Raw genomic sequence first — 21319 nt, forward strand, 5'->3', positions numbered from 1 at the left:
CTCCCAGCAATGCCCGTGCCCACCACCCTCCCCCGCTTCAGGGGGCCCAGCGCTGACACCCCCCGACCCATCTCGGGGGTACCTGGGGGGGCTCGGCCGTGGGCTGGAGGCGGGCGAAGGGGGCACGGCCGGGCTGACCTGCCGGGGGGTACCGAGAGCGGAGCCCAGAGCGGAGCCAAGCGCCCGGCCAGGCCGGCCCCGGGCACCCTGCGCTGCGGCCGGGGCTGCCGCCACCTGCGGGGAGCGAGCGGGGGGTGAGGGGGGGGCAGCGGGGGACGGGGGGGGCCTGAATCGGCCCTGTTCTCCCCGGGGACCCCCCACTCGGCTCTGCCCCCCCCCAAAAAGGCCCAGACCGCCCCCCGCGCCCCCCAGCCCGGTCCCGCCACCCCACAAATCCCCCGAACTGGCCCTGGACACCTCCGCTCCTGCCGCCGCCGCCGCCGCCCCGCCCGCGCACGGTCCCGCTTGCGCTTCCGGTCCCCTCGGCCCCGGTCCTCCCGTCTCCCCCGGTACCGACCATCGCAGCTCCCGACCGCCGCCGCACACCGGAAATACTCCCCCTCTCCTCCGCCCACCCGCGCATGCGCCGAAGGGAAACCCGGGCCACGCCCCCCAGCGCTTCTCTCCGCCCCGGGCAGTGCGAGGCCGAAACCAGCCCAGCCCTCCCCCAAATGCGCCGGGACCCCCGAAACCAGCCCAGCCTTCCCCAAAATGAGCCGGACAGCCGTCTGCAGAGCTCCGCCAGCCCCCCCGACGGACATCACGGGGATGGGGGGAAAGAAAACAACCAGAAAGGTACTGAAAATAACGTGGAGACGGTGCTTAGAGATCCTTCCGAGAGGCAAAACCCGGCCTTTGTTCTCATTTTTGAACACGGGGTTTCGCAGTGCTTCGCGGTCAGTGGTTATCCAGGGGCATCAGCTATCCCGGGAAGCGAACGTTCCCATCCCGTGTGGCAAAAATCCACTCGCATGAATAATTTAGACAGAACCAGCCCACAAAAGGACAAGAGGCAGCTTTGGTCACCCTTTGCTTGAAGCTTTGTGAAAACTGTATAGTCAGATTGGCCCTGTCCTGCAGTTTCTTTCCCAGAGTTTTGCCCCAAACCCACGCTTCCAGCCCCGGTCCCCAAGCCCTCCCTCAGGGCCCACCACCTTTCCCCAGCCCAGCCTGTCCTTAAAGCTTTTCTTTCCACACACAGCCCTTTCCACTCACCTCCCTCCGGGGCCTCCTCTCTCACAGACACCTCACAGCCCTGCAAACCTCCCTCTCACGAAAACCCATTCCCCCCTCGCTTCCCCCCTCACGCAACACCTATTCCCCTCACACACTCGCTCCCACCCCCCCCCACCATCCTCTCTTCCTCCTCTCCCATCTCCCGCCCACCCCATCTCTCGGCCCCCCTTTCCCTCTCCTCTCATCAAAATGGCGCCGCCCTTCCCTTCCCTTCCCCTCTCGCCTTTTCCTGCCTCAGCCCCCGCCCCCCGCTCAGGTGACACCGCACACAGCCGCCATGAGGCGCGGCGGGGAGGGCCGGGGCTGTGAGAGGCGATGGCGGGGAGGGAATTTTCCGCTTTTTTCCTCTTCGTTTCATCTCCTCAGGCTTCGGGCAGCCCCGCGTGGGCGGCTGGAGATCCCCCCCCCCCCCTTCCAGGAGTGGCCCCGGCCCTGGGGCGGCCCCCGTCTCCCTCCTCCCCACAGGCTCTCCTCAGGGAGAGCCCTCAGATCTGTCCCCTGGGCGGCCCCACAGCCTCCTGTGTGTCCGGGAATGGGGTTTCCCTCAGGGAGAGCCCCCAAATCCATCCCCAGGGTGGTCCCACAGCTGCCTGTGTGGCCAGGAACAGCGTTTCCCCCATGGATGGAGCCCTCTCCTTCCCCCTACCCCACTCCTGGGCAGCCTTTTCCTCCCTCCCACCTTCTCCCCACACCTCTTCCAGGGCTGGGAAAACACTCCTGCCCTTTCTCTTCCTGCGGGTTTTGAGAAGAAGAGCCCCCCATCTCCCCAGCCCACACGTGGGGTCTGGGCAGCTCCACGCCTTGTGTGTGAACTGGGAATTGGGATATTTCAGTTTTCTTCTGCGATCAGGCCTGGTTGTGAAAGGGCCAGTTGTAGTGGTTAGGCTTTGGTGGGTGTGAGAAACGCGCTCACTGTATTGAATTTTAGTCCGGGGCAAATTCGGTGGAGCAAAGAATATTTATTGCAGCGCTGGGAGTTACACAGGGGATTTCTCCTCCTGTGTCTCATTTTTCCCTTTACAACCGCTTGTTTTTATTTCATATTCCTTATAATTATTCATGTTTCTTCTTGGAACATAGTTTGCATAGTCAATGAGTTTTTGGAACGCGACCCACCCCCAAATACATAATCGATGAGTTCTGGGAATGCAACATGCCCCCAAATACATAGTCAATGAGTTCTGGGAATGCAACATGCCCCCTTCCCAGGCGGCATGCTTCCTCTGGGGTCTTCCTGATAGTCCATGGAGGGAGGGCCAAAGTCTTTATCACCATGTCCTTCTTGTGGCTTCTTCACTCCTTACACTTCTGTGGTTATCTTAGCTAGAGACACCACCCTTTGTTTTGCAATGGTTCGGTGCCTCCAACTGTTGGTTTCGTCTGATACCCTATCTAACACTATCCCCTTTCCCAAGCGCATAGCAAGCACATAACTATCTTTAGCTGAAGCCATAGCGAGCACACATCTATCAAACGCATAGCAAGCATATACCCATCTTTAGCTGAAGCCATAGCGAACACACATCCATTTTAGCTGAAGCAAAATTCTTTTGCTAAATTACTTATTACAGTGGGTGAGTAAGAGCAAATCTTATTGAACTTTTCCTTTTTTCAGATTTTGTGTAGGGGGCTCGTTGTCCTCACGCCCTCGAGTTCTGCTCCAGGTCAAGCGAAGCCCCATGGAACTGGCCCTAAGGGCGGCAGCGGCCATGGACCAGCGCCCATGCGGCATCAAGAAAGTGGTTTATTTCAAGGTGAATCTCCCTGTTTTTCTTGAGAAGCAGGGGGCTGGTTTGTAGCGAGGCTTAAAACCCCGCATTGTGCCTAAACATGGGGCTGATTTCAACCTCAGGGGCTGCGACTATGTCCAGCTCTGACTCACAGCCCTGGCAGCACCGTCAGCGTGCCGGGCTCGGCGTTCTCTTTTATTTTGAAGGGTTTCTTACGGATCGGCAGCAGCTGGGGATATTTAGCAGCTGTGTATTGGTGGTGGAATCCGTGTGGTGAAAAGATCTTTGGGGTAAAGAGGTGACTAGTTGTATTTTTTTTTTGCACCTTGAGAATGTTTCTTGTTGCCTTGTACCTGTAAAAAGACGTTCAAATCGTTAAGGCTGAAGAAGATGGTAACAATCATAACCCCTCTGTTTCACAGGAATTTCACTTCTGTCCTATTTTCATAAAATTACCTCCTAGACAGGAATATGTTTTGTGGATGGTTTGTTTTTTTTTCTTTTATGAGAGTCCTTTCAGCCTGCTCTCCAGGTGGAAATGGGCAATGCAAAGGCATTACAATGATAGATTTGCTAAATATGTTGCCAAGGTCTCTGTTACTGGCTTTCCCGGAAGCGGGGAAAAGATGTCCTGTTCAATTCTATTTTGCATTTGAAAGTCTCTGTGAAATGGATTAAGCAGAGAGGGCTTCTTTTTGTGGGTCTGACCTTGGGAGGAGAGCGCCTTTAGGAAAAGGCTTTTCTGGAGGGGACAGAGAACTTAATTGCTGATGGCTATAAAAGCGCGCGCTCTTTGGGTGGCCTGAAAACAAAACACATGAAAATCCATGACTGAAAAATGAGACTTTCTCCTCATGATTGGGGCTGGTGTTTTTACTGATTCGCCAATTAGTAACAGCTCGTTCCTTACGCGTGGTCCTTACTTGTAGTTGGGACCCTTGAATTGTTTCCCAAAGCCTAATCCAGCGGGAAGTGCTGGGGTTGTCAGGTTGCTGCAGATCAAATACCAGGTCAAATCGCTGCAGATCAAATAAAAGAGAGCGGTTTGGAGTTGTCTCATTCCCTCTGTCTTTTCCCAAGAAAGAGGGGTGGAAAAATGGTAAAATTTGTTACGTTGAAGGTCGGTGATAATCCAAAACTGCAGAGCGAGCTGGGTGCCCATGGAAGGGGAACCACACTCTCAAGTGGCAATACTTGGGGTCTTGTTGCCTGTGGGAGGGAAAGGGACGTCAAGAGTCAACCTAAAGGAACTTCTCACCTTCACAGATCGGGCTCTGGAGGTGACGGTTAATTGAGGGGAGTTGTGGAAGCGTGCCTTACTGAGCAACATGCTGCTGCTGGCCCGAGACTAAATGTCTCCACAGTTTGGGGTTGGTTTAAGTGCTTTTTGGTTATTAGCTGGATGTCACTCTTACAAGCACCTCTTGCCCTGTCTGGAGGGGTTTGCTGCTGCCTCCTGCAATGGGCCGAGGGGACCGGCAGCCCTCAGGGCAGGGTATTTCTCAAGTGCAGAGGTTAAACCCGGTGCGTGCTGCTTAAAAACTGCTCTGGGTGTTAGTGCAGCAGTCACGGTGAGAAATGTGTTGGCTTAGGGGAGCCTGAGATTTGTATTCCTCTTACCTGCGTGGGATTTTGGGGAGCCTGGGTGGTACAATCCCCTTCCTGCTCCCAGATTCCTGTCGCTGGCCCGTCAGCGGGGTGTTAGCAGAGCTGATGCCCACAGCAGCTGTGTCGGCATGATCCCGGCATTGCCGGAGCTCTGGAGCCAAGGAATGGGAGCGTGGCCCATTTCCATCACAGCTTGTGAGGGAAATAGTGCGGTTTGATATAGCCGGGGTGCGTAAATGGGGATTCCTCTTCGCATGTGTGTTACTGGGAGTGTTTCTTAATGCCTTCGAAGCTTTATGAGATTGGTTAATGAGCGTTGCTTTGCTGTGCAAGTGCAAAGTGTTATTTTCATGGAGAAACCAGCTCAGATGTTCCGTTTATTTTTCTTTTTTTAAAGGCAGAATGCCTATTTTAAAGCTTTCCTTGCAGGCAGAATAACATCTGTTTTTGAGGATTGTTTCTTTCCCTGCAGGGTGGAAAAATCTACAGCCTCACTAAGGCCGCAGAGGAAGAAAACTTGTCAGTTTCCTAGAGCAAACTGCAGTTTGGAGAGGGGGGTGGTTTGCCAGAGTGCCTTTTAGCCCCTCGTCGGGCACATTTCTTTTCCCTGGGGGCTGAGGTTTAACATTGGAGGACAAACCTTATGAGGAACGACTGAGGGATCTGGGGTTGTTTAGCCTGGAGAAGAGGAGGCTGAGGGGAGACCTTATCACCCTCTACAACTACCTGAAAGGAGGTTTTAGAGAGATGGGAGCCGACCTCTTCTCCCTGGCGACAAGTGATAGGACAAGAGGAAATGGGTTCAAGTTATGTCAGGGCCGGTTTAGATTAGATGTTAGGAAGCATTTTTTCACTGAAAGGGTTATTAAACATTGGAATAAGCTGCCCAGAGAGGTGGTGGATTCACCATCCCTGGAGGTGTTTAAGAAAAGGGTAGATGAGCTGCTTAGGGACATGGTTTAGGAGTGGTGGTGTTTTTATCAGGGTAGGTTAATGGTTGGACTTGATGATCTTAAAGGTCCCTTCCAACCTCACTGATTCTATGGCCTTTTCATTTGCCTAGCTTTTGGTTGTATGAATTAATGCGTGTTTCAATGAGAACCAGAAGACCTAATTTCTGAGTCGCCATCTTAAAAATTGTGCAGGGACGGAAGTGGGACAGGGAGGTGACCGGAGTGAAACGCTGAAGGCTGTTAAGGCTGGAATAAGGAATGGCGGGGCTTGTTCTGGTTACCCAATATGACAATAAAAGGCCACAAGTTCCTCGTGGAGGTAAAGAACCGACAATCTGGGAGGGTGTTCAGGGTCTTGCCTGGCCGAAGGGTTTCCAGGGGAATATGGGGGTCACTCTCCATCTCATTCCTGGTGAGCTGCCTGCCTGTTAAGACCATTATTGTATTATAATCATGGAGACAGGGCCTGAGTTTAGGTTTAGGAAACCATTAGCTAATTTTGTGGTTAATTCTTTTTTTTTTAGAGTGACTCTGTGACTCGGTTCTCTCTGCTGAAGATGAGACACGTCCTGCCCTCTGCTTTGGCAATGGCCGCTTTCCTCGGGCGCAGGGACCGCACACCCTTCTGGTCCTTTCTCTGTAAGTAAATCGTGGCTGTGCTGCCTTCCTGCCCGGCCTGGGGAGCTTGTCCTTTACTGAGTGAGAAAGCAAGTTTTTCCCTGGAAGAAATAAAGAGATTTAAAAATCTCTGTCCTTCTGTGTAGCAGTGCCATGCCAATGCAGCCTCGGGAGAGGCACCTTTCCTCCAGCGCTGGAACCATGGCAGGGAAGGGACCTGCTGTCTTGTTCAGATGGATGAATTTCATCGTTCTTTGGCAAGAAACGAATGTGGTGACAATCATTACGTGGTCCAGCCGGCCTTGGTGGTCAGCCCCCTCCTCCCTTTCCCTGTGGGAAGTCTCCAAGGATCTCCCGGGCTATAGGAACAGGCAGGCAGTAAGGATGCTGCGCTGGGAAGCTTTGACTGCCTTTGCTATCTTCCTCCTGCAAATGGAGAGATGAATCCTCAGCACTTTGGAGCTCACCTTCCCCAAACGCTGAGTTCGCTATTTCTTATCCACAAACGATGTGTTATTCTGTGCAGGAAACGGGATTTTTCAGAAATTCCAGCACGGTATGGGAAGAAAACGCTCCTGGAACTTTTAATGCAGGTCATTCCTTTTTGGTGTCGCAATTAAAAAGCGACATCTGTAACTTTGAAACAAATATTTATACGTATTTGTCAATGGGTGCAATTCACGTAGTCGCTGGAAGGAGAATGGATCTTAACCGCATCTCTTATTTCAGGCTGTATCGTGATAACGCCAGGGATTGATGTCCCGCTGGGGATTTTTCTCCAGTTCCCATCTTTTGCCGCTAATTGAGCAGCAGAGATTTCCCAGCTAGACAGGCAGTGAGCTCTACTGAGTGAATGCAAGCGCGGATCTAATGTTGACGGTGATTAAACTATATTGTTAAAAGACTCGTGCCTTGCAAAGAAAGTCTGGAAAAGTGAAAAAGGATGTGCCTTTCTCCTTTGGGATTGCTTTTGTGGCAGAGGGGATGGAAACAGCCCACCGGGCTTTTGCTCCGCTCCTGGCTTTGGCTTGGAAAAAGCCCTGAATGGCTCAATCCCTGCGGGGCCGACTGTAACCCAGGTGAGGGGCAGCTGTGCCAGGAGATCCGGAGGGTCCATCTCCACACCTTCCGTGTCCAGTGAGAGATTTCCCCGAAAGGAGGGACATTCTGGGAGAATGGGGAGCGGTGTTCAATGATGAGGGTGGCGAAGAAGGCTAAAGGATGGTCTCAATGATTTTTACCGTGAGCGGGTTTTTTCATATATCTTTCGGGCAGAATGGACGGGGACTTTGTGTTTTGGCCAATGAAGGTTAACTCTAAAATCCGCATTGGGCCGTGAGTTCCGGCCCAGCGATCAGAATAACCGCAAACCCTGGGGAAAGGGGGCTGAGGAGTGGGTGCGTGGTTGGTTCGGCGCCGGGGCTCTGCCAGCCCTCACTGTTGCCGTTGACCTTCTCCCTGTGGCTCGGCCACTTCTCCCACTGCCCCACAGCACTGCGGAGGGTAATGGAGGGTTATTTTTGGCTGGAGTATACCCCTGTGCTGGCCAGAAATGGCCAGTGCTAGCCCAGGCTGGGCTTGCCACTCAGGCTGACCTCATGATGCCGGTTGCCGGCCTCCCGCCTTCTACACAACATTCCGACGGTGGTCTTGGCCCACCGTCGCAGCTCTTCTGCTGCTGGCTGTGGCTCTTGGAGTGAACTTTGCCAGTTTGCTCAGGGTTTTGAGGAAGGAAGCGGCAATTTTCTTGCCCGATGGGGCGCAAAAGGGCTCACGTGGTGGAACGGTAATGCTGTTGGTGGCGAGAAGGGGCTGTGGGAGTTGTTAGAGGGCAGTTGGTGATGCTGTGCTGGGAAATAACTGCCGTACCTGACACATCCCCTCCTTTGAAGCGGGTGCGTGCTATCGTGCTGTTCCCAGCTCTGCTTTCTCACCTCCTCTGCCTTAACAATTTCAGACACGTCAACATTGGCAGCGACTTTCAGGCAGAGATCCCAGACCTGCAGGAGAGATCCCGGTTGGAAGAGGAGGAGGAGGGAGCGTCGCTAGTGTGGAAGCCCTGGGGAGACATCGCAACAAACCCGGAAACACAGGACAGAGGTTTCTCTTAACGTTTTTCTTGTCAGTTCCCCCCCGAGATACTAAGGGTCGAAAACTGCACATTTTCACAGCAGCTGTTTGTCTGTTGGGACCCTCTCCCTCCTTTCATTGACTGCCTTCGTGGCTGGTAGCACCCGAGGGTGCTCAGATCTGATGGGACAGTGAACAGATAACCGGTGGTGCTCTGAGTCGCGTCCTCTGGGAGAGACGGTCAGGGGTGTTTGTAGCTGTCCCACCTCAACTGCAGCGACTGGTAGAGGGGAGATCTGTCTCTGGAGCTTCTGGTCCCAAAGCTGCTCTGAAGGGAGAGAGAGCGATACCTGATAACCTGCCTTTTTTTTGGTGCCTTTTCTGGGTCTCCAGTCTGTCTGCTCTGTTTGCCCTCGGCCTTGTATTGTATCTTTTCCTCTTTCTTGATGGGAACTGACTTTCTGTTGGTTTTTGTTGCATTTCTAGTGACAAATCTGCTCAATTTCGCCTGCTCCAATATGGTGCCGGGGGGAAGAGGCAACCTGGAGCACGCCTTGCACCGCCTGCATGAAGCTCTGGTAAGAAGCAGCTATTTTCGAATTCCTACCGGACTAGGACAGCCTTTGTTACTGGGGTGAGCTGGGAGTCGCTCCTGAGTTTTCTGTTCCACAGGCTCCAGTCCCTTTGCTAAAGGGGCAGAGTTCTTGCGTGCTGCCTGTTGGCCGCCCTCTGCATTAAGGTCTTGTGGGATGACAGACCCTGTGTATCAATGAGAGCTTGTTGTGTCTCTTGTCAATTCTGTGACAATTTGGAGAATAGAAGTCCTCCTACTCCTGCAGGCAGCTCTGCCTGCAGCAGGGACGAGCCCAGAAGGACTCCAGCAGCAAGCAATGGCTGTTGGGGTGCCACAGCTTGGTCCCTGGAGATCTGCGCAGGTTCTGGTTTCTTAAAACACATCAGTGTGGATTGAGGAAATATTCCCATCGACTGCCGTGGGCGGAGGTGACCCCGACGCGCTGTTTCTGAGCATCGACTGAGCACCGTGTTCCCACAGTGGGCTGAAGAGTTGAGGTCCCTCCTGAGGGGGAATCTAAGTCTTGTTCTCTGAACTCCTGCAGGAGGGTCTGGAGATGTTGCAGTCTGGGGCACCTCAGCGACCTGAATCCCATCCCCTGGCTGATTATCATTACGCAGGTAAAGTGGAAGCAGAGCTTGTTGCTTCTCCAGGAATGCGAGCGGGTACTGCCGTTCCCTTTGTTCTGATTGAAAGAAGTGATTTTTAAAAACGTGCGAGCAACGGTTCATGTTCTTCGGGGCAGGGAAAATAGTTGTTTTAATCTGTTCCGGGGGTCTTTTGGCATGGGGAGTGCCTTGTCCCTGTGTTCCAGCCCATTGCTGTCCTGTACAGTGATGCCCCACGCTGCTGTACGCTCCTCCTTTTGCATGCCGGCTTCACGGCAGCTCTGCTGGCAGCCATAACTGCTCGTGCTAACGAACTCCCTGCGGCATTGGCTAATCACTTTCCACAGGAGGAGAGATGTGGATGTGTGATGAATAACTTGTGCGGATTTCAGGTAGGCTGCGAGTGGTCTAATCATTTGCACGTGGCTGTTTCTTCCCAGGCTCAGACACTTGGACGCCCCTGGAGGAGCAGTTGTTTAAAGAGGCTTTTTATGTGCATAAGAAGAATTTCCACCTGATCCAGAAGAAGGTAAAGCCGTTAGACCAAGGCGGGTTGCGGGTTGTTAGTGTGGAGGGGAGTTTTAACCCAGAAAAGTCATCTTTTGAACGGCGTGTCGGAATCCTGTCCTTGGGATGCAGCTTCATGCTAAAAAGACACCGGTACGAAACATAATTTTCCTAATGTGTAATTACCAAAGAAATTGAATCTCTCCGGTACAAAATATGGGAAATATTAAAAGAATAATGACACATTCCGCTGACCATCGGCGTATAACGTACAGTTCTGCCCTCCCAAGGCTTCTTTACGGCCCTTTCAGAAGAAGGGGGCTCGTTTTCGGCCTGATCTCACCTGTTCATTGTGCTGTGGGGACTGCAGACAGAGGGGGGGACAGACAAAGAGCACTGGATAGATTTGTTGTGGGTCTGTGCCTTCAGTGTTTTCCTGCAGTATTTCCCTCATCGATCGCTTCTGGTTTTTTCCTGACAGATTCAGACGAAGACCGTGGCCCAGTGTGTGGAATATTACTACACCTGGAAAAAACACGTCAGGTTTGGCGCCACCCGACCAGGACAGACAGCCAAAAGGCTCCAGCGAGGCACGGATGAGGTGGAGGCGGCTGAAGAGAAGGTAAGAGAACTGCCGGGGGTGGGTGCGAGATGCCCCATGGACGCATTGTCTCGGGCTCTGGGAAACGATCCCCTTCGCATTAAACTTGCTTCTGATTATTTTCGGGGATGTTTCATGACGTCCCAGTGCTCCGTCACAGGAACTGCCGGTGATCCGCCTCTGTGTGGGTCTTGCCAAAATGTTCCTTGCCAGGAAGCAGAAATGTGGCTCACAGAAATACATATTATTTAGGGGTTTTTTTTGATGGCAGCCACTGGGTAAGCATGTCACTTCAGTTCTCTGTAATTCTACTGTTCTGCTGAGGACAGTAGAAATAATATGTTTTTTCTTTCACCATCTGTCTTTGCACCCCATCCTCCCCGTCGAATTTCAGCATTGTTTTGGCTGTTTTAGCATTTGGAGGAGCTCAGCGGGGCAGGCTGGGGCTGATAGAACGCGTTCCACCCAGCACACAAATAAACCCCTCACTGCCTGGGCCGTTTGGGGATGTTTCCAGCCAGTTTTTCGCTTTAGCTGTCCCCCTTGCTGAGGAGCAGGAGAAATGAGCACAAGCTGTCTGGTTTACAGGCTGGTTGCAGCCCAAAGAAGAGGCGCCGGCTTGGGCCCACCAAGAAGCAGAAGAGCAGCGAAAAGACGCCCCGTGGCACAGGCAGTCCCTCCCGCCATCCCGGGGACGCTCCGCGCGGGGTTGGAGGCGCAGGCGATGCAGCTGGGTTTCCCTGCGGGCAGTGTGGAAGGTGAGCTGCTCGCTTTTTCTTCTTGAAACTCACTGCTTTGGGCTCAAACAGATGGAAACTCTCAGAGATGGCTGGGGGGGAGCAGAACTAAGGGCAGCTGGAGGATTCCCACTGTCCCGCCACCACCTGCTGCTTTTGTTGGACTTTTAGCTGAAACCGCTGTGTTTTCCTGTGCCTTTGAACGCCTCACGGTCTCTTCCCTGAGGTGTTGGGGCACCTGTCCCATGCCGCACATGGCCACGTGTTGTCACCACCATTTGTTTAATAGCCTCTTTTCCTCTGCGCTTGTAGGAGCAACGAACCTGTCGGGATTGTTCCTGCTCAGTTCCATCCTCCTCCCGTCTCCCCTGCACTCGGGGCTCCTCCGTCTCCCGCTGACTGCAGCCACAACGGTTTCTCTCTCTCTCTTTGAAGGCCCTTTCCTCCCATTACAGGCTCGGGGCGGTTCATCTCCTTGGGCGAGAATCCCAGCGTTTCTCCTTTGTTTGGCTGAGAAAAAGGTTCCACTGAAGTTCCTTCTTGCGGTTTGCGGCCCGAGGTCTCCCGCGCTGCAGTCGCTCGTGCCAAGCGACATTGCTCGTGCCACGCAGAGCCACTCGAGTTTCAGTCCGACCCGATTTTGATCCATCGTGATGTTAATTCTCCTATTTTAATCCCCAATGATCTGCCGTGTTTAACCAACGAGGTCCCACCCAGCCGGGGGTACCGGCAGAGACTGTGTGGCACCACGCAGCAAAACGCACAAGAAACTCACAAAATTAGAAGTAATGAAACGTCGTCTAACAAATTTTTTTTTCTTAGAAAAGGAGTTAAAAATCCCCGTTTGTTTTTTCCCTTCCAGGGTGTTTGGGACAGTCAACGGGAGGAACGCGCATGTGAAATACCATCGCCCACGGGAGGATCGGAAGGCCCTGGGGACGTCTTCAAAGGGCGGCGAAGCCGGCAGAAGCCCAGAGGGTGACCTCCTCCCGTTGGCAACTGGGCAACTGCCGGTGCAGCCCAGCAACCAGGTCCCTTTCCACCACTAAGAAAACCCCACCCACCATCTCTCGCCTCCAGCAGCGCCTGAGCTCTGCGGAGGGTCCACCACCACGAGGTCACCCCCGCTCCAGAAAGACCCAGAAGATAAGAACAGCAGAGAATAAGGTATTGTATTTAATAGTGTTTCCCCCTTAGGTGATAGTGACGTGTAGATTTTCGGTCTTAGTTAGGCATCTTTTAGCTCTTAGTTTTAGGCTTTAGTGTTGTTCTGATAGGAGTAAGGTTTGTTGTTCTTCTGAGAGGAGTAAGGTTTTTTTTTTTATGTGTTCTCCTCAATTTATTAAATTGAGCTGTTGAACGTTCAAGTCCTGGGGCTGCTCTTGCTGGGTTTGAGCCAGAAATAATCGAAGCCGTCAAAACCCGTTCTGTGCGGTTGGTGGTGCGAAGCAAAGGAGAACCTGGGCCTGCGCCACACAGTGCTGTTCCCGGGTTGGTTTTCCCACCGGAGAGCGCAGCGGCACTGCCATGACAAAGCCGGCAGCAGGATTGGGGCGGGTGAAGGCATTGGATGTCTGCGAGGCCTCTTGGTTATTTGCCAGAGTCGGCGTTGGCCTTTCGTGCTGCGCTGTAGCGCCCATCGGTCTTTGTTTGCACAAATAACGCAGCGTTTGGCAGTGACAATGGTGGTTGGGTTAGTTCAGGGAATGACATCTAAAGAAGGGGGCTGGTCTCTGCTGGCGGTGTACCAGGAGGGAGAAAAGGTTTACTTTTCGTTGCCAGGCCACCTGATTTTCATGGCTTTGGTTTTTTGTTTGTTTTTTTTTTTTTGTTTTGTTTTGGTTTGGTTTGGTTTTTTTTTTGTGTGGCTGAATATTCCCGCCCGGTTGAAGCAAATCTGTATTTTGGTTCTGTTTTGTCTTTAAAGTATTGATCTTCAGGTCTGGGCCATGGTAAACTTCTTTCCCCGAAGCGCCCGCTTTGCAGAGCGGGTACGAACATTCTCCTTTTGTTTCCCATCACTTGTATTTATAAAAAAACTACCCTAAAAGTCAGAAGAGGCATCGGCGTGTTCACACCTCTTCCCTAAGCCTGCTCCTCACTGCCGGTGCTGCCCAAGCGATGCCAAAAAGGCGGGAGTTTGGGAAAAATACCCGGCACCCTATCTAACTGTGGTGTCCAAAACCCCGCGGGTCGATTTAACCCCCCACTGACCCAGGGAAGGGCTCCACGTGCCAGTTCCTGTTCCAAGTCTTGTTGCTGTTTCACATTGATTCTAAAAAATCAGAATGTGGATGCAAGAACAGAATTTGGACCAGATTCTCCGGCACCAGGACAGTGCACCGATGCTCCAGGGCGCTTTCCCCAGCAGCGAAGGCCTGGTCTGGCAGGAGGGCGGTGGCGGGGATGGCGAGGTACTGCCGGCTCAGCCGCCCCACGGCCGGGAAGCGATGCTCGTTCTTCTTCCACCAGCGCAGCAGCTGGTGCTGCGCTTGCAGAGGGGCTCCAGGATGTAGTTTTCCAGTTGCTGGTGGATCTCGGGCATGCTCTCCATCGGGTCCTACCCCAGAAGGATGTCGTAGCTACTCTGAGACGGGGCGCTGGCGCATGGGTCCTTGCGAGCAGGCAGCTGGCTGCCGGCATCTGCGCCCGTGGCTTTGGAATCTGAGTTTGGCACCCCAAACTGGGTGGCAGATGGGGACTGGTGGTTGCAAACCCACAACAGCGTGGTTCTCACTGGCTGGTGCAGCTCGCTTCTCAGGCTGGGGCTGAGAAACTGCATCTCCTTGAAGCGCGGGTCCAAAACAGAGGCGATAACTGCTGGGCTTTCGAGCACTTTCTCGAATGCAGTTCCCTTCAGTTTGGAAGACGGCAGAACACGGAGAATGGCATTACACGCGATCTCCTCCTTGGTGTATTGATTGGACAGGGAATCAGTCAAAAGAGAAAATAAGAAAAATTAATTTGTTTTCTACTTGGATGGCAGAAATCTACGAGAGGCAATAGAAGTCGGATGGTTGAACAAAATCTTGCATGGCTTTGAGTTTGCCCTGAGCTGACAGCTGCAAAGCCTATTGTGAAACCTACTCATTTTTGTGATCGTAGTGATTTTTGTTTGTGTTTTGTTTGGATGTCTTAAGAGTATCGTTATCAAGCAATTATCTCCCCCCCAGCCCCGCCATGCCCACCAGCAGCAACGGGCCGATGGGATCCTCAGCTGTCAGGTGGGGGGCAGCGGCACCAGGGCAGGGAGGGCGATGCCTGGTACCCCCGGGCGGGCCATGCCGACGGTGTGGCTGGAGAATGCTCCATGGCTGCTCACTGCGGCATTTCTCATGGCTGGGGGGAAACACGTTGGGAGCAGGGGGTGGGGGTGAATGGGGGAGGCAAAGCATCTGCAAGGGGCTGTGAGGGCCATGGAAAGGGGAGTGAAGGGCATCTGCAAGGTTGGAGGGGGTAAGGAGGGTGGTAGGTGTCTAAAATAGGGTGCTGGGGGTGTGCAAGGAGGGGGGACAGCAGGCCGCTGAAAGGGGGTGTAAGGCATCAGCAAGGCATCTGCAAGGCAGAGGGGTGGGGGCTCAAAGGGGGAGGCGAGGGGTACCCAAGTTGGGTGCGGGAGGGATGTGAGGAGGGGAGGAAGGCACCTGGGCAATGCCTGTTGGGGGTCTCCCCACCAGACCCCCCCTCCTCCGCATCTCGATGTGACCCCCTGGTGATGCTGTGGCCCTTCAGAGCAGGGGGACAAAGGCCACTGTCCCCACAGAGCCCCATGCCACCCGGTCACCTCAGCTATTGTCCCACCGGGCGCTTGCACGGATGCGCCCGGTGTTGGGGTGCAGGCAGGAGGTGGCTGGGTGGTCCCCCCCTCTTTCTGCATCTCCTTGGCCCGGGGGAGGGCCTGTCCGCCCCCCCGCTGCACCCATGGGACCCAGCTGCAGGAGGTGCTCTCGGGGGCAAACGAGAGGTGGGGAATTAATTAATCTGCCCTGAAATTACAGCTCACGGGAAAGACTGAGAGGAATTTGCGTCTCTGCCAGCAAGGGAAGACGGTCACGTCCTGGTGATGCTCAGCTGTGACCTGCGTGTGTGTCCCCCCTCACAGCCCCACTTTGGGGCTCTGGAGATGTGTCCTCTCCCAGGTCCAGTCCCCGTCACAGCCCAAATCCTGGCTCAGGAGCCGGAGGGGTCCCTGCAGGGGATGGTGCTGACCCCCACGATAGCAAAGGAGGGAGCCACAGGACCGGTGGCTTCGTCTGGGTAGGATGGAGATGGAGAGGGGCGAGGAGGGGGGTCTCCTGCTCCACCACTAGAGCAGCTCCCCCAGTTTGGCCCCTCATCCCCTTATAACACTGGGATCAGTGTTATTAATTACACTTTGCGCGAGATTAATTACATCAATCCTCCCTCCTGCTGCTGGTGGCCAGTCCAGCTTGCGAGTGACGGAATGAGGGGGCTGAGATGGGAAGTTTGCCTGCTCGTGCGATGCTTTTGGCCTCCCCTGGCACCGGGAGGACTCAAAGCCGGACCTGAACCTCTGCTTTGTGCTTTTCCTCATCCTCAATTACACCAAAGCTTCCCCAGGGAAAGATTTTTCTTTCTAACTGGAGGAGTTGCACTGAGACAGGTAAACTGAGGCAGGACAGTCAAAAGTCCCTCTCTCTCCTGCTGGGACAAAAAAAACCCTGCAGCAAAATAATAATTTGGAGAAGTTTTCTTGAGAGGGAACAACACTCTCTGCTCCGAAAGTCAAAAGTGAGCTTGCCATCCCCTTTCCCAGCCCAGTTTCGATGATTTGATGTTTTCCAGGCGCCTGGCAGCAGCGGAGAAGGACAAAGAGGGAAGGCGAAGTGTCTGCAAGTGCTGGTACCCATCCTGGGATGGGATAATTTGCTTTCTGGAGGCATCTCTCCATCCTGCTCCATCCCATCCCAAGCCCACGCGTCCACAGATCCCATAGACTTATTAAATCCTTAAATCCTCCAGCGATTTCCTCAATGAAATAACCTTTCTGAGTCCATTTGGGTGTCTTAATCGGGAAAAAGAGGGTTTTGAGTGGCACCGTTTCCTTCGGTGGCATCTCTGTGCGAGGTTTGCCGCGATTTCTGCTGCAACAACTGGGGAAGGGCGATGGGATTCTCGGAGTGTCTTGCCACGGACCCGCTTGGCTTCTTTCTCCTGTCTTTGCGCCTGAAGCTTTAATACTAAATAATAAAAAAGCAGCAGAGATCTGAGCTTGGATCCCGATGGGATTTTAACGGATTAGACCTCATTGTCACCCTCCTTCGCTGTGTTATTTTACATCCCATGTCACCTTTCAGGGCGAGCCGGGGCTGTCAACCTTTGTGCTGAGCAGCGCCGGGGAGGAAGTTCATGACAGCAAATGAATCTGTAGGCTGGAAATGAGGGATTAGCTCCGCTCGGAACATAAAGTAGGGCTGGAGATAGCTGGCGGAAGCGAGGAGAGTAAAACATGGGGCTTCCCTGGACATTTCCGTACGGCGTAGGACTTGGTCTGGCTAACGAGGGTTTATGGAAGCCGCGAAGGGACGGAGGCTGTGCCGAAGGGAGACCTCCCTGAAACACCCTGATTTGATGCAGGAAATGTTGATGAAGATCAGGGCTGCCCCATAACGGGCATTTCCCCAATGGTTTGTGCCTCACGTGGTCTTTTGGCAGTTTGGGCTTTCAAATACACCCAAACACTGTGTAACACCTTTTGCCCTGCCGAGATGCAGCGTTTCCACCCCTTTTCTCTATTCTGGAGAGTTTTTCCTCAAAACAGAGCAGGTTTCTCCCCATCCGCTAAGTTTTCCAAGCGGGATCAGTATTGGGGTGTATAGCTTTAAATAACTGCCGGGGTCACCCTGAACATTCCGATCCCAGCAACGGTCGCTGTTTATGTGCTGGAGATGGTGCAGACTGGGAGTCACTGGGCTGCAGTCGGAGGGTTTGGTCCTCTGATTGATCTGGAGGCTCAGTTATCCCCCAAAACCGGTGACCGACTTGAGGATGAAGCAGGAGGAGCGTCCCAAAATGACACTTCTGGAAGAGTTACAGGTGGGAGGGCTGTGCCGAGGGTCTGCGCATCCCCCAAAAAGGGGGGGAGACTTCCCAAAATCCCAGTGGCATGTCGCCAGAGCAGGGAAGGATGCGGGGGGACGATGCTTTGTGCCCTGCCGGGGGCAGGTTTAGCATCGTGGGTGGGAGCACGGAGCCAAAATGGTTTCTGAGAGAGAAGCAGACTTTCCCCATGTTGCTCGGGGGGGATTTGGGGAGCTGTGATGCCCAAATCGCTCCGTTTATTCCCACTCTGACACCCCTGTAACACACTCAAGCTCGCTATTGTATTTAAATTGCGATTTTATTTCAATTGTGATTGTATCTAAGTTGCGATTTAATTTAAACAGTGATTTAATTCAAATTGGGGTTTTATTTCGGTGGCGATTTTACTTAAATTGTGATTTAATTCAAATTGGTGTTTTACTTAAGTAATGATTTTACTAAAATTGCCATTTAAAGCGATTTGATTAAGCCCCTTTTGTCCCGTGCCTTTTCTGAGGATGGGGTTTGGGTTTTTGAGGTTTTTTTCCGGTAAATCTGGAGGGGAGTAGACGCATTGCTAAGAAGGGACGGAGGGTGGTGGAGATCGGCGTGGGAGAGAGGACGGGAAAGCCACAGGCGCGTCATAATCCGGCTGCCGGGTGACGCGGGCGAGTGCCGGGAGGTGGCGGGGAGGTCGCAGCAAGTCGGCTTTGAAATTAGTACTCGGGGGCCAGAAAAAACTCATTCCCAGATGGGAACGTTTGTTTCTTTTGCTCATTAAATTAACTGGTGAGCGGGAGGTGTGAGCTTCCCGAGTGTCGCTGCTGCGCGGCAGCAGATGATGCCATTCAGTCGAAGCAGGGATTTGGGGGATAAAAAGCAGATTTCTGGTGTTTTGCTCTTCTCTAAAGAGAAGTGTTTCCTGGAGGCCCTTTCAAAGTTGCAGTTGCGACTCGAGTGTGAGACGTGGTTGGGTTTTTATTTCTTTGAGTGTGGTGATCCCGGTGATGCCCTTCCCCAGCACAGGGGCAAGGGGAGAAGAGAACGCCTGTAATTCTCCTTCAGCTTTTAAGGCACAGATGCTCTTTGTGCAGCGCTGGCAGTGGTATTTCAGCCAAGGAGGGCATTAGCTGTTAGTCTTTGGCTTTTCTTTTGAGGAGAAAAACGCAGTTTTGTGTGGAAAGCAGGCTTGCAGCAAGAGAAGCCCGAGCCTGGTTGGGCTGAAGTCGAAGCTTCACCCTTGCAGGTTCTTGAGGGCCTTTGGAGGTTGATGGTGGCCATGTCTTGTGGCCAAGTGCCATCTAGTGAGTCCTGCAGGTATCACTTTTGGAGAATGAAACTGGCTGTGCTCAAAAGTGTGGAGTTGGGTTCCCCCACCCCACTCCACCCCCAGTTTGGAAATCCCTTTTTTAATTTTAATTTTTCGAAAGGAACCACAAGAACGAAGCAGGAGGTTTGGTTTTGGTTTGAAACACTCAACTGTCTCCCCTTTTAGTAAATCCTTCCAGACTCACGGTATATACAATACAGGTGACATTACAGGTGGTTTTATTTGGGTATGGGAATAAAAACCTCCAAGTCCGTGTTTTTAGGGCTGTGCCTGGAGGAGGAGACACGCAGAGGTGTGATGCTCTTGGGCTCACGTGGCCGCAGGGATGGGTGATGACTGGGAGGACGTAAGGGAGCTCTCCTCACCTGGTCCCAACTTGTATCTTCTTCTCCTCACTAAACAGAGACACGACGAGGAGGCGGTGATTGACCAGGGAAGAACGAGCACCGCTGTCACTATTCACTATGAGAAGGAGGAGCTGGAAGGTGAGTCGGGAGAGGTGCCACCAGCCCCACGCGTTTTTCCGTCGCGCTAAGTCCCTGCTGCGTCCTGTGCTCAGCGTATGCATCACCTGCAGCGAAACGTGGCGTGCTTCTAAATAAACAAGCACAGTTATTTTCACATTGTTTTAATATTATGGCTTTTAGACAGAGGGGAAAAAGCCCCCATGGCATCTGCGGTGTGAGCGTTGGCCACAGAGCTTGGTAGTTCCCAGCTTGTTTTCTCAGAGGCTGCTCTTGGCTTGGAGAGGTCAGGAGAATAATTTGATGGCTGCAGACACAGGGCTGTGATTTTCTTTTTTTTTTGTTCCAGACTTCATTATCACAGGACTGATTGGATCTCCTCTTGTTGCCTTGTGCCGTACAAAGATTTTAAAAATAATTACCTTCTGCGGCTGCTTAATGAGCAGGTCTGAGTGTTGTCCAGCCAAAGCTGGAATTTTAGACAAGGGTTGATACTTTCAGGGCACTTTTAGGTGACCCGGAGCCATCGCTTGTTGTTGCTCTGTTGTTGCAAAGTTAGAGTAAAACAGGCTTGGAAAAAAGGATGTCTCTGACATTCAGGGATGCAGTGAAACTAAAATGAAGAGAAGTTGGTGTTTCCTCCTGGGATGGATGCGCTGGTTTAATCGTGGCAGCGGCGTCAACCATCTCCGCAATATCGAGAGTGATGCGAACACTGCTTTTTTCGCAGGCCACCGCACCCTGTCCGTGGGCGTGCGGATGCCGCTGGTGAGGCAAAGCCACCGGCGCCACCGGCACCACCGACCCCACCGCCAGAAGCATCGGAAGAAGGAACGGGAGAAGGACTGTGCCCCAATGGAGCAGGGCTACCACTGTAAGTCCCGCCGCAGTGTTCACGAGCCTTCTCGGGGCTGCGTGGGTGCCGGGGTCCTCTGCAAGCAGGTCTGTGTGGCTGATTTGTGTGGTTTGCTGTTCTTCTGAGGGAAAGTGGCATTATTTGGGAGGCAGTTGAAGGCATAATGGATTGAGGCTGGTCTTCCGTAGAGGGATCCTGCCTTTAAAAATGGAAACGTGGGGAAGGAAAGTGGCCCGTCCTTATGCAGAGGTGCAATAGATGCTTCTCCTTCTCCGTGGCTCTGTGCAAGCCTGGCCAGACCTGGGGGAGAGGGGCTAGCCCAATATTTAGGGCTGAACTGGTGCCGATCGATGGCCACTTTGCGTGTGAGCGTGACGGGTCGAATGCAGGTGTGGTAACGGGATTTATCTTCTGCCCCCAGACACCCCATCCCAGCGGGTGCAGTTCATCCTCAGCACCGAGGAGGACGAGCAGCATGTTCCCCACCACTTGTTCACCGAGCTGGATGAGATCTTCCTGAAGGCGGGTGAAGATGCCGAGTGGAAGGAAACGGCAAGGTAAATCCCTGCCGCCGGCTGCAGTGGCGGCCGTGGGCTCTGCCTTCCGCTCTCTGGAACGCGAAGCTTTTGCAGCTGCAGGTGCCGATGCGCGGAGCCTTCTCCTCTTGCCGCCCCGTAGCTGCACCGAAGGGGTTGCAGAGCTGAGGCTGTTTTCTTGCAACGGGGCTGATCGTGCCCAATGTCCGCAGGTGGCTGAAGTTTGAGGAGGACGTGGAAGATGGTGGCGAGCGCTGGAGCAAGCCCTACGTGGCCACGCTGTCCTTGCACAGCCTCTTTGAGCTGCGGAGCTGCATCAGCAACGGGATGGTGCTGCTGGACGTTTGTGCCAACAGCATCGAAGAGATCGCAGGTACTGAGCACGCTGTGTCCCGCCGGGAACGGCTGAGCTCAATTTGCCGCGGTGCCCTTCACTCCCGTATCAAACCCTGCCCCAATGGCACATCCTTTTCCAGAAGTCGCGCGGTGTTTTTAAATCGTGGGTTGCTTTTTGGATGTAGACTGGGTGTACAACAGTCACATCAGCTTTTTCTCCCAGTATGGGAGCCTTTTGAAAGCAATTTGTGGGGTCAGAGAGGCGATTAGAGAATATTCTCTGGCCAGAAAGGAGTGTCAGGGCTTGGCAGGCTGCTCTCAGAAACATGGAGTCTGCGTAAGAGCTGAACCTCCTTAAATAAGCTACTTACTACAAGCTGTTTCCTCCCGTTGTTTGTTTTGTTTTTTTCCTATTGCCTTAACATCCAGGATTTAAGAGCTTTAAAGGCAGAGTTTATATGGCAGGTGACCAAGCAGCATATTTCTGTGGGGAAGATAATTGAAGTTAATTGA

The 21319-nt window shown here is 53.2% G+C and overlaps 1 protein-coding gene across 1 annotated transcript in view; it reads left to right on the forward strand.

The window, feature by feature from the left end:
* Nucleotides 1–2945: 2945 nt before the first annotated feature.
* The window catches only part of LOC309685599 (electroneutral sodium bicarbonate exchanger 1-like), a gene marked incomplete at both ends in the record, with an annotated part of 30026 nt that continues 11652 nt past the window's right edge, over nucleotides 2946–21319 (forward strand). Inside the window, 5 exons of the mRNA XM_082501339.1 lie at nucleotides 2946–2990; nucleotides 19018–19099; nucleotides 19809–19952; nucleotides 20356–20491; nucleotides 20683–20843. Of these exons, the coding sequence (XP_082357465.1) occupies nucleotides 2946–2990; nucleotides 19018–19099; nucleotides 19809–19952; nucleotides 20356–20491; nucleotides 20683–20843 (568 nt within the window). The remainder of the gene's footprint in view (nucleotides 2991–19017; nucleotides 19100–19808; nucleotides 19953–20355; nucleotides 20492–20682; nucleotides 20844–21319) is intronic.

Source organism: Vanellus vanellus (assembly GCF_965231255.1).
Source record: "Vanellus vanellus genome assembly, contig: HAP1_SCAFFOLD_132, whole genome shotgun sequence".
NCBI classification, from domain to species: Eukaryota; Metazoa; Chordata; class Aves; order Charadriiformes; family Charadriidae; genus Vanellus; species Vanellus vanellus.